The 12860-nt window shown below is 48.6% G+C and overlaps 1 protein-coding gene across 1 annotated transcript in view; it reads right to left on the bottom strand.

Moving 5' to 3' along the window:
• Window positions 1–6053: 6053 nt before the first annotated feature.
• TEDC2 (tubulin epsilon and delta complex 2) overlaps window positions 6054–12860 on the bottom strand; it is a 7684-nt gene continuing 877 nt past the window's right edge. The window contains exons 2-8 of the mRNA XM_026044479.1: window positions 12080–12764; window positions 10972–11025; window positions 9651–9735; window positions 9421–9529; window positions 9076–9177; window positions 8167–8381; window positions 6054–6296 (exon numbers count right to left, since the gene is read on the bottom strand). Of these exons, the coding sequence (XP_025900264.1) occupies window positions 6150–6296; window positions 8167–8381; window positions 9076–9177; window positions 9421–9529; window positions 9651–9735; window positions 10972–11025; window positions 12080–12764 (1397 nt within the window). The 3' untranslated portion in view covers window positions 6054–6149. The remainder of the gene's footprint in view (window positions 6297–8166; window positions 8382–9075; window positions 9178–9420; window positions 9530–9650; window positions 9736–10971; window positions 11026–12079; window positions 12765–12860) is intronic.

Raw genomic sequence — 12860 nt, forward strand, 5'->3', positions numbered from 1 at the left:
TTTCTCTGAACATTTCAATTTCTATCAGTGTCGAGCCCTCCCTCACCGACCCCTTCCCCTCTCTCAAGCAACCTCTTCTTCTGGTGCCACCTCCGTGGGGTTGGCAGATTCCCCCTGAGCACTCAGCTCACTTTGTCCCTGCCCCTTTTCTTCAGTGACTAATGTAAGGGATAATTTTCATAGCAGAGACAGAGAGATGCGGTCATGTGCCTGCCTCCCTCTTCCTACAGAGGGAGGGAAGAGCGCAGCTGGGCCTGGATGACTCACGTTGTGGAAGCCAGGATGGATGACACCCACCACACGCACCCCACACATCTCTGCTGCYGACTCCACTGACCCATCTCGGAGTGTCTTCATGATGGATTGGGCAGCAGGACAGTTCCTCTCACCACACAGGGCAGGGATGCTGCAGGAGATCAGAGCTTGGCTGTAGTGCCTTCCAGCTGAGAAAGAGGGGCCAGGAGGCCTGGTCCCAGGAACAGTCCCAGGGTCCGGGTCCTTGGATGCACAAAGAACCATGGAGAGGAAAAACAATACCTTTGGAAGCAAAATCACTGTAATTATTGGCTTAAGTGGGGTGGGAAAGGAGCAGAGAGGGTTAACGGGTCTGATGGGTTTAGAGAAGGTCAGATTTTGAACAAGAATTCCAAGTTCCTCAAGGGAAATAAACTTGAGGTAAGGAAGGATAACGGGKCCAAGATGAGTTTAAAGCAGATTAATTGCTCTGTTATTAAAGCAAGAAAGCCCAGAATCAAGTATGGTGCTAACCACAGTCACCATGGAGTGGAGAGGCCCAGGAGAGGAGAGAGGTCCTCAAGGCAACCCACCTCCTCCCGATGTGCTCTGTGAAATGTCCTCTGCATGGCTGCGCACACCAGCTGGAAGAAGATCCGTAGGTCCTGGACAGGAAATCCTCATGTGAGGAATTGCAGGAGGGAAATATTGAGTGAGAAGAGTTAGTGGGCTGAAAATCAGGAACGTGTGAGCTTTAACACCTGTCCCTGCTCCTCTGCCTTGCGTCGCTCTGGAGAAAGGCACTTCTTCTGTCTCAGCTGAATTTCATTCATTCTTTTYAAGCAGAAAAGGTATCTATCAAATAAGATACATTAACTTTCTCCTGTGTATGGACAGTTGGTAAACGTTGAAAGAGAATATTCTTCAGCACAAGTATTGCAAAAAAAATAAGGTAGTTGGGTCAAATTGATGTTATACATGCACTCAAACAAGATGAAATCAGTAAAGCTCTAAAATGCCTGAGATTCCTGTGGTGTAGAATTACAACTTCAATCTATTTGGTGCCTAATTACATGGGTAATGCATAGAGATTAACACCTGCTTTTTAAAGAAGTGGCTCATAGAGAACCAAAACAATGTGGAGGTTAAAGGGAAATATTAAGAGAAAGAATTCATGGATGGGGTACAGAAAGAGCTACACCCACAGCACTCGGTGACGTGATCCTGGTTGGTCTGCTGACARCTTCGCCAGATATAACTCATTACAAGTCTGGGGAGAAACTCAGAAAAGCTTCTTTCAAGAAGCACTGCTAGTCTTGCAAAGTCCATCTTAAAGTTAACACACGCTGGGTAAGACCGGAAAACCAGCGGTGAGGAACAACCCCGGACCGCTCTCCTGAGAGAAGGATCCTGATGACCTAATGGGTTTTTTCCAGGTCTGTGATTCAGCACATCTCAGGAATAAAACAGCACCAGCCCTCAGGAAGCGTGGCTCTGAAAATAGCTGCAAAACGCCACCTCCAACTGCCCCACAAAGACTGCGGCGAGAGTGACAACGCTGCCGGGGGTGGATAACCTCGGAAATAGCCTCGGCTTTTGAAATCAGAGCTGCAGGCACCTTGCAAGAAGGATGCTCTTCTGTAGTTTCAAATATAGATAGGAGCAGATGGAGAATTCTTACATCACCCGTGTGGTTTTTTTTAACAGGTAAGAGGCATAGACAGGAAAACTGCTAATTAACAGCTAACAGAGAGCTGCTCTACAGTGACTTTTTTAAAAAGAYGTCCCTACATCTGAAGAACAGGGATGCTACTGAGATGTGCAAGGTTATCAGCTCTGAGCACGCAGCTCGTGAGCTTCTTTTTCCCAGTGTAAAAATCCTAGAGTGGGCTACAACATAAACAGCCAAGCTGAGCTTGAGCGGATTTACAGGGCACATATGCTCTTTTTTTTAGGGTTAGCGGATAAGAAATATTCCTGCTGCATTCATAGAGGCTATTTTACTGGAATTAGTGGGTTTAAAAAAAAATAATGAAATAACACAATTTGTGTGGGTCATAAGCAAAATTCGATTACTCTCTGTASATGGAGGCAACAGCACTCATGCGCTGCAAAGAGGTACCCTCCTATGATGCAGCTCAGAGCTGGTCATGCAAACAATTCAATTGAATCTAATGGCTTTACTTTTGTAAAGATCTGCAGAGAGTCTTCCCATCTGCAAAGAGGAAACTTGGAAATGGTGAGTGATGAGTTCTCATAACTAGCGTCACTTATGCCCGGATAAAACCAGGTCGTTAGGATCAATAAGGGTTGCAGGCATGCTGCTAAACGCTACGCGTGTCCTAGTTATGCTAAAAGGGAGCCTTASGAGCTCAGGCAACGTTAATGTTATGCTTAAATCCATACGGGAGTTCCAACTTGTTGAAAGCATGAAAAGCACTATGCCTGATTCATCTCTGCTCCCAGCAATCTGAATTCTGTCCCACTGTACCATTACGCAGCCAGCATCATTAAAGCACTGTAAAGTGTTTGTGGGCTCATTAATTTTTAAAAGGTAGGKKKTTTTTTTCTTTTATCTTTCTAATTAGCACTGSCATACTCTCATCGCCCATGCGTCCGAGTGTCTGGTTGGTACCAGACACTCGTTTTCTCCTAAAGGCAACAGGAACYGCAGATGCCCAACATCTTGTATGAAGGCAGAGAGTTGCATAATAATTTCAAAAGCAAGATTTGCCATCAATATACCCTGTAACTGGCTTCAGATCAAAAAAAGAAAAGGATATTCTGATATTTAGCATCAGCATCAAAGCAAAAAGAAAGCAAGCAAGGCCCTCCAATGATGCGTGTTGTCCGAACTCCAACATTAGGGACCTGCAGACTTCATTAACTGATGCACTGATGCATAGCCCCAAATTTTTAAAAGAGGAGGAAAAAAGATCAGAAAACGCTAGAGATGCAGCACAACATTTCCAGCACGTAAAGCAACTCCACTGAGATCTTGCTGACTTCAATGTATGCACCACTTCCCTCATTATTTTGCTTTTAAGTTAGAAGTGAAACGAGGTTCATTGCTTACATGCCTAAATGCCCACAACCAACAGGACTAAGAAAGTTTCTAAGATCTGAAAACAGGAAAAAGATTTCAGACAGTGTTTCCRTGGGGGACAGTCTCCCCCACTGACCCACAGCTTGCCCTCTATTCGCTTTTTCCTATCCCATCTGCAGGGATGCTCATCCTGGCTAAAAACATGGCAAACGCCTCTGCCTGTGCAGCTAAACACTCCATTGCTCTCAAGTCTCTCTTTGTGAGATAAGTTCAAAACTCACTTTAACTTTTTCTCCTCCTTTAACAGCTCCTTATACTCTGGCACATGAAGAATGCTGGTCCCTGTCCTTTGTAATCAGGATCAGGCCCCCTATTTGCAGAATAAAAAGCACTAACTGGAGAAGTCCAGGTGGGAGAGGAAGGAAGCTGCTGGCAGAGGCAAGCAGAGTATCTGTATGTGCAGGGGAGAGAGCGTCTCCTCCCAGGATTCAGCTACATGCACTCGGGTAGCATTAATTTTAAGAACACTAAAGCTCCGCTATAGCAGACCATGAAGGAAAAGGTGCTATTCCTCTTTGGGCTGCATCTTAGCTCTTATCTACACAGCATGGATACTTCTATCACAAAATACTCCGTATTTCAGGCATTTCTTGTAATACACTGACACCACAGGCACCTTTTTCTGTCTTGTCTTCATCTCAATACGATGCACCACCGTAATTTCTTTTTCCGATAGCTTTACCTTATGGAACAAAAAAGGGAGCCCCCTTCCCGCACTGAGCGAGGCTGCTGTTGAGCCTTCACACTTCATTTCCAATGAATCTTGTGCTATAGCAGAGATAACMGAGTCACTCAAATGATTTTAAGTCTTGCCCATTTATAAATATCATAAAATGCTTCGCCTATGGTGTAGGAAGGGCAACAAAAGCACATTGGGCACAATGTGAACCAGGTCCCACCACAAGCTGTGCTCCCATTCCGTGCCTCTCCAACGCTTCCAGTCGGCCTTCTGAGCGTGCAGCGATTCCTGCCCAGGAGATGTCAGTCCAGCGGGCTCCGTTGCCTCCTCATGGTCCTTCGGCATCTGTGTAGTCCTTGCAGTGTCAGTGAAGTCACCACCAGTTTTCACTGGGCTCCTCCGAGCGAAGGAGCAGATGCTTCACGAAGCCCTTACAGAGGCAGGTTAGGGACAGCAGCACGGTACCTAACGGCATCRGTAAAATTCAAGCATGCAGCGGGTGATGTCCCTGGCATATTTACTTGTGTCGCATTAGGAGGCAGAGCGTCTGCTCTCCTAAGCAGTCGTTTCGTCAAGAGCCTCTACGCTGCCAGCGCTGACCACGCTGCTGCCCACAGGGCGGTTTTCCTGGCAAAAACACAAGTGGGAACGAGGCAAGACTGCGCTGCATGCCACACTGACCCTCGTGCTCCCCGGGCACACCTGCTCTGAGGGTGAAGGTGGAGCATCCAGGCTGCGCTTCAGCTCGACTTGGACCTCTGCAGCTCAGCCGCACGACGGGCRGCTCACGCAATAGAACTGCTCAGCACAATCCTTGTAGCACGGAGCTGGTTGAAAAGCCTCCCCCTTCCTCCTCTCATCCCAGATTACAAATGAGCTGCCGTGCTCGCGTGCATATAACCACATTCAGATGGCTTGCAAAGGCAAAGATTGATTCAGACAGAAAACATGGGTCTGGTCAAGAAAGAAACTGGATCGGGATTTCTCTGTATTACCTACATATTCATACTAAACTACCGTTTTTCCAAGCTTGTGAAAAAAGCACATTTAAAAGGCAAATGTGCAAAAGTCTTGCACATTTATGAAAATTACAGAAAGCTTTTCATATGGTGTAGGAACAGTAACAAAAACAAATTCAAAAAGCAGGAWTACAGCAGGAATCAAAGTTCAATAAAGAGCACAAAGGCTGCAATGGGACACAGTGGCCCTCTCCGAAGGGGACTTTGCAGTCTCACAAGCAGAGGCACTCCACGTGACACTTAAGCATTGCTTTTAATTGCCTCCTAACAAGGTGATGGTGTCTAGCACCGGCCAGGAAGAACCGAGGCTGGAATTAAGCCATGCTGGCAAGGTCAGAATTGCTACAGAATCCCTATTTTTCCGTGGTGGGCAGGATATTGCATTAGTCAGCATGAAAAGCTGCTCCTGGGGCGCAGCCTGGCGCTGGTTCRGACTGGAGCAGGGGGCTGAGTGCCACCTGCTGGGCTGCTCTATCAGCTCCTTCCCGCTGCGGCTGGAGAGCGGAAACCTCCGAGCGTGGATAACCCATCCCTGCCTAGACCACTGGCTTAGGCATGGCCTCAAGGCAACATTTTAGTCCTGCAATGCTAATTGTAGCATCATATTATAACCCACCTGGATGTAACTCTGTGCTACCGTGCTCCAGGCGTCCCTGCTGGAGCAGGAGGTTGGACTAGATGATCTCTAGAAGTCCCAACCTCAACCATTTCTGTGATGCTGCGTAACTATGTGCCAGCTAAGGAATACAACAGCAAGGAGGCAGCAGCTCAGGTTCTCCAAGATTTCTGCTGCTGGAAAAGTTGCACCCTACCGCAGCGTGGCACTCTTGYCAGCAGTGTAAATCAGACTTTATGGCTAGCTGTGCTGTCTGACTATAGTTCCCTGCTACGCCTGAAGAGGAGGAAGATCTAGARCTGGCTGGAGAGACAGGCATGAGGAGAAAACCAAACAACAGAATCCTTGGAGACCCTGGAGAGGCTTCACCGAGCCTCAGGGCTGCCGAATTCCAAGAGGATACAAAAAGAAAAACCCCCAAAAGTTAACAGAAAAGGTTTATTGCTTAGAGCTGCCTCTGGCCGTGCGCAGGGCTGGCAGGAGGGCYGGGCAGGATCATTCTGCCAGCTCGTCTCTCACCAGCGCAGGGAACCGCCTGCCGCCTTCACAGAGCTCAGTGTAAAGGGCCCGATACAGCTGGGGCGCCGAAGCCTCCGCGTCAAGTCTGGGCTCCAGAGCAGGCAGCAGCTCGGCCATCAGGACCTGAAGTAAAGGAGACATGTCACCAGGGCAGAGCCAGAGCCCTGTTTGTAAAGGCTCTAATGAAGTAAAGAGGTTGCATAAAGAAGTTAGATCTAAGCAACAGAGTATGAGTAATAAGATGCTAATTGGCAGACGATGGCTTTCTTTTGTCATGCTCAACAATAGCTGCATTGTTCGGCTTGCTCTCTAAAATACACCAGCAGCCACTCAAGGTATTCCTGAGCACGAATAGCAGGGCTTTTCTGAAAACACTCTTACTGCAGGAAGGGCCCAGTGCTGGCAGGATGATGGCAGACATGCACCAAGGTGCCACTTGGAGCAGTTCTGTAAGCACACAGGGTACAGCTTTACCCAGGACTTCTCAGATGTGTGAGCAGTCAGCTCCAACCTRTCCAGAATAAAGCTGCAGCCCTGCCTGGCAGCACAGCTTACTGGGGATGGTCAAACTGCCCCCATTCCCTGTCCTCTGCCCTGCTCAGCCTGCTTTGCAATGTCAGTCCATGCTCTCCAAGGACTCACGGGCCTGTCTCAGCAGAAGTGACAGCTCAAAGCTCTAGGACCATGACCTCGAGCACAAGAGATCCCACGCTGAGCAGAAGAGAACAAGTCTTTAGTTCGCCAGTCTTGATTTAACCCTCAGAAATGTCACACTTTGGAAACACCTTTAAGACCTAAAGAGCTACCTAAGGGGAAAATAGGCACACGCAGTGCTACACAGCTCCTTTTCCTAAGGCAAAGCCCTTCACCAACCTAGTCTGCCCCAATGCATAGGAATAGGGGTAAACTGACCTTCACCATGAGAGAGAGGCTAAGAATCACCAGGATTTTAGGTTCTTGGCATTCCTCTGCAGAGAGGCAATGGACAAGCCTGGCTCAGAAGTCTACGAGTTATTCCAAAGCCAGGAGATATATCCCACAGCAAGGCCATTCACTTTACTCCTCCCAAGAATTTCACCCACCTTGCAGAGTCTGCACAGAGCAACTTCAAGAATTCTGAGCTTGCCCAGGTACAAAGGACCTGTCTGCAGACACGTGTGGAAGGAAYAGGGCCAGTTGGGGGGTATAGTGCTAAAAGTCCATTGCTTGTCTACAAACAGGACACCTTCTGCTAGAGGGAGGACTGCAGTCAGATACCAGTAATTCTTCCTGGGTTTGTAAATTGTTATTCCAGTGCCTTTTTCCATCAGTTAGGTCAACGGCAGAGGGTAGATCACAGGCAGAGGGTGGATGTGATTTCACAGATCATCTCTACCCTTTAATGTTTGTAGTTTGAGAAGAGCAAGTGATCCCTGTGCAGCAAACACCCTGCTCAGGCTAGTGAAGAGACTGACCTCCTATCATGTCCTTACAGTCCTTCTTGGAAAGGTAAAGATTAGCAGCACAACATGGTCAACGGGAGATTAAAAAGACAGGAACAGACAGCAGAGAGACTGACTAGTCAAAGAGGTCAAGCAGAAGAAGAGGAGAGAGTGGCTGCCCTCGTAGGACTGAAACAAGCTGTTAAAAGGGATCTCTAGGCAGCAGCAATAACCTCTGCCACTGCCAAACTCCACAAGAGCAGCCAAAATACGATGGGATTTTCCTAGCCTCAATCAGTCAGAAAACAAAGATTAGAAGCACGCTTTAATTCACTTGGAAGTGAACTCAGACTATGCAGGAGCAGGTCAGACATTCAAAGCCATCTGCTCTGGCATTAAGTCAGTCCATTTTCCACTAAGTGAGGCACTGATAGGTTTTGGACATGAGACATAAACACAAATCMCCATTGGGAGAGTCTGGTAGACTGTGGCTTCCCCATCAAGCTGCCAGCTGCTGCACCACAGCCACCCATCTCCACCTCTGCTCAGCAGCTCTAATGCCTTTAGCTCACCTTTTGCATGGCAATCTCCTGGTTCAGCCTTGCCACTTGCAACTTCAGCGCAAACAGGTCCCTCAGCTCCTGGAAACTGGAGTAACAGAGGAGAGGTGCAGCTAACACACTKGTCTGGCCACACGTCAGGTCCTTGGGAGGAACATAAGCTGGAGAGCAGCTTCCTGCATCCCCAGCAGCGCAGTCGGGACACAGCCTCATCTGGGACTCCGTAGCTGCCAGGGTGGAAGAATTGGGAGAAGGCAGCAGTACGTGAGTTAGACCTGCACTTCCAGAATCTGGGATCTACCTACTGTCCCTACAAATGAATGATCATCAGCATTATATTAGTTGGAGCAAGCCCTGCCACATAGCTCAACCAGGACATATTAAACCATAGCATGCACATCGCCCAGCTCTCAAAACAGTTGAGGTTGAAACGGACCTTTGCAGATCACCTAGTTCAAGCCCGGAAGGTCTTTGAATACCTTCAAGGATCAAGTTTTCACAGCCTATCTGGGCAACATGTGTGAGAGCTCGGCCACTCTCACAGTAAAACAGGTGTTTTCTTACACTCAGAGAGAAATTCCTGCATTTCAGCTTGTGCCCATTGCTCCCCATCCTGTCACTGGGCATCACTGAAAAGAGTCTGGCCCTGTCTTCTTTACACTCTCCCCTCAGGTATTTATAGATGCTGATGGCATCCCTCCCCAAACCTTGTTTTCTTTAGGCAACCCCCACCCCYGGGGTCCACTGCTCGTTCCTGGCCTCCCAAAGGGCTTGGTGTGACTGATCTCAACCTCTGAACGCAGCCGTTGGACCCKTGTGTCCTGCTGAAAGCCCCTCCTGAACACAGGCAGGCCAACAGACACCACGGCCTCACATCTCACCACGCTCAGATGTGACTAAGAAAACAGGGACTGACCTCACCTTCTCGCAGACACTGCAGCTTCTGTAGGCACTGGGATGTTATGGTTTGCAAAGCTTCCAGGGTTAGGAGGCTCTCATACTCTTGCTGCAGAGTTGGATGCTCTAGGAGAGAAGCATAGAGAAAAGCTAGCAGACTACTGGAATACTGAATGCTGAGAATACTGATATTCTCCCCCAAAACATCAGCTTCTAGGGCAAACTTGGCTTAACCAGCCCTTATTTGGGGCAGAGAAGGTTCCTGCTATCCCTTGTGTCCCACACGTACCAGGAACACAAGACAAATATGTAGTTGAACCTCCTGGAATCATCTTATTTCTCCCTACCTTTATTTTTATTTCTCTTTACCTGCCTGCTCAGCTTCCACCAATGGGCTCAGAAGGGAGGGGATGTCCTGCAGGACCTTTATCTCCTCCTCTATCTCTGCAGGACTGAAGGCTGGCAGCGGTGAACAAAACTCAAACAGCAGAAGCTTAAGGAAGATTTCACAGCACCAACATGGAATAACATAGCAAGATTACTGCAGTAAGCGTTGTGTGGCGTGCTCTTCGAGGGCACGGCGAGCTGAGAAAGGATACGGTTGTCTGGATTCGCTCTATAAAACGSTTCCTTGCAGCTCCTGCATCTGATCTGGTCTGACAGAGACGATATCTCTCCCATGCCCTTAAAATTCAAGAGGAGCAGGGAGCAGAGGAATTAGCTTTTGGTGGCAGATAGTGCTCAAAATGAGCTGGCATACACTGATGTGACATCCAAAGCTTCAAATACAATCATCTTCCTCACCCCTTTCTTATACTAGGAAAAAAAAAGTTGTTTATCAGCTATTCCCCCCTGGTTTCAGCAACCAGTATTAAATCAACAAGGACATCCTGCAGAAAGCATCAGCTACTGCAAAACACCTATGCTTCTTCTCTCCAGTTGTTTGGAGGGGAAGGATTCAAAGCCATCGCAAGAGACAAGGATGTTCTACAAACGAACCAAAGTGTGACCTTCCAGCACGCAGTGGCTCTGTGGGAAACAACCTCTATTATGCTTTTCGATAACAAAGTTTTCAGGGAAGCAGTTTACATTTCTGTGTATCTACTATGTTAGTAAACGTACATATAAAGGAGCTACCATGGTAGAGAAGATACAGGACAAATTCTTATCCCAGCTTTCAGCCATTCCTTCATACCTCCTCGAGACTCATCTTTAATCCCTGTATTAGGGCACTGTGATATGTTTGGCGAGCAGTACAATAGCAATGTATCAGTAACAGAGGCTTTATACAACACAGGGGTTTAAGGACAGCATTAAGACTAAGCTGGCCAGAATCTCAGATAAGAGTCCATTTTTAAATTAGATACCACGTAAATAAGGGTGAGATACAAGAAGTGCATTTCATTTACGAAGGTCTGCATCAGCACTGCTGCCCTGTCCTCATGTCATCCATTTCTTAAAAAAACTTCTTTAAAGCACCAGTGCCTTTCAGCCATTCTCCCCAAACCTTCCATGGCAAATAAGAGACATCAGGAAGAAGTTTAAAATCGTTACACGGTCCACGACTGTCTAACCTAGGTGCCCATGTGTCTTTTCTCCATTACGATGCATCCCTTAAATCACGATAGATGGGCTCAGTGTATAAGGGGAAATTAAGAGAACCAAGTCTTTATGTCTTGCTAAAGGGCAACTAATAAATTGGTGTTTAAGTAGCAGTTCTCTAGAGGAGGAGGAATTCTGGAGGACGCCACAAGGAGCTACAACTAAATTCAACGTTTAAACTCAGGAATCTGGAGAAGCCCCAGCAACAAAACTACTGTGCTGTGGCAAGATCTTCCATCCATGCAGACTCCCTCCTCACTGGTAACTCCTCCTTAGGCAGAGAGTAGCTATGGAGAGGACTGGCTAAGCTGCGCTTACCTGGAGTTCCTGGAATAGGCTTTCCTGTAGGGAAGGGGAAGCTTCAGCCGGGATCTGCAAAACAGGAGACTCATCAATGCTGACTGCCAGAGGTTGGCGAAGCCTCACCTTCAAGTAGAGAAAATGACATTTTGTTTCAGTTTTGCATTGATTTAGTTGTTATGGAAGACTTCAACAACCCTGGAGATCGAACCCTCCACTGTCTTCATCATGTGCATGATGAAGGGGAACTACTCTCGTACCCTGGTCATTCATTTCACAAATGTCACTGAGTTCTCTTGGAAGAGCATTTACATCTGCCACCAGCAGCCAGAGGTTCATCCAAAGGCACGGAAGCATTAGCTGGAACAAAACCCAGAAAAAGCCAAGTACAGGGCTGCAACACCTAGGAAAGGGACATCTTAACCCAGCGCAGAATCAACCCTAACTTGCACGGCAAGGACATGTGGGCTGCACTATCTAACTAGAGTTACACGCAAACTACGAAGGCAGGGCAACAGTCAGGGCTTGAGGTAAGTAAACATTTGAATGCAGATTCTTGTCTCCCAAGCAACTGTCACTTGGCGCCCTGGGCCTGCTCCAAGGGCACGTACACAGAGTTAACTTCCCTCTTCACCAGTACAAGAGTTGCTTATGGCAGCTCCAGAACCACTTCTCTAGGCACAGATGTATCTCAGGTCTGAACTTCATTGTTTCTTTAAAGTGAAGAATATTTAGAAACGAATACAGAAATTGTTTGAACAATGCAGACTGCTCTGAAGGCAAAACCAGGCTTCTAAGTATTATTTWRGTATTTTTCTACAAAGCATCCCAGTAACATGAACTTTCTAATTACACTGTTCCAAGCGTAATCGCTTTTCAGTCAGTACTGAGCTTTAATATATTCCTAGAACAGTCACAGCAGATTATGACATATCCAAAGTCCGAAACAAAAGACTTTGCAAGTCCTACCATCTAACAGCGAGCCCTTATGATGGAAATACTCAGTAAAGGATCCTACACCTGGGAAGGTCTGAGGAGCACTGAAACCAAACCACCCTCTGCAGAGCAGCAGGAGAGAGGTCACCCCTTGCAGATGCACAGGTCTACAGTGAAGCTCAGGACTCACCCCTTCTCCTGGAGGGCGTCTGTCTGAGGTGGCCTGTTCCATCCTGACGCATCTTCMGCTGTATCCTCCTCCTCCTCTCTGCCGGACTGTCCCAGGGAACCCAAACCAGCAGCCACCGCGTCCTCCTGCCCCACTGAATCCCCTGCAGAGGCACTCTGCTGCTCGAGGAGGCCACGTGTGGACAAGCCGGCTGGTTTGGGGGATTCAGCTGCAGCACAGGCTTCTCCGTTCCTGGCGCTGACCGCTACCCTATGCCTCCTTGCTTGTTTGGAAGCCACCACAGCTTTTGAAGGGGTCTTCCCGGCTGCGCTAGGAGCTCGAGAGAGACGTCGGGATGGGGCTTTCCTGTGTGTTTTATTCACCTCTGGATCAGTCCTATAAGGGGCTCTTAGCAGGTGCTTCTTGGAAGAGGAAAGCTCTCTGCTTACAGCTCTGCCCTGCGTGGCCACAGGCGCGCTCTCACCCGGGATGGGCGCTTGCCGCCCCGCAGCACTTCGGGGAGCAGGTCCCGCACCGGCCGCTTTCCCTGCTCCGTCTCCCGGGGCTTGCAGGGCAGTTTTGGGGACGCCGCTCCTGACTGTCAGCGCCCTCTCCAAGGCCCTGGTGAGCAGCTCCAGCTCCTGCAGCTCCCGGCGCGACGGCCCGTGCTCTGCAAGGGGCCCGTGCYCTGCAAGGGACCCGTGCCCTGCAAGGGGCCGTGCGGCGGTGCGAGGCGCGGCCGGGGCGCTCCCCACCCGCCACCTCGGCCGCCTGGCCCGGCCCGGCTCGGGCGGGCGCGACA

Source organism: Nothoprocta perdicaria, unplaced genomic scaffold, assembly GCF_003342845.1.
Source record: "Nothoprocta perdicaria isolate Ctin4 unplaced genomic scaffold, notPer1 scaffold_367, whole genome shotgun sequence".
In the NCBI taxonomy this organism is placed as follows: Eukaryota; Metazoa; Chordata; class Aves; order Tinamiformes; family Tinamidae; genus Nothoprocta; species Nothoprocta perdicaria.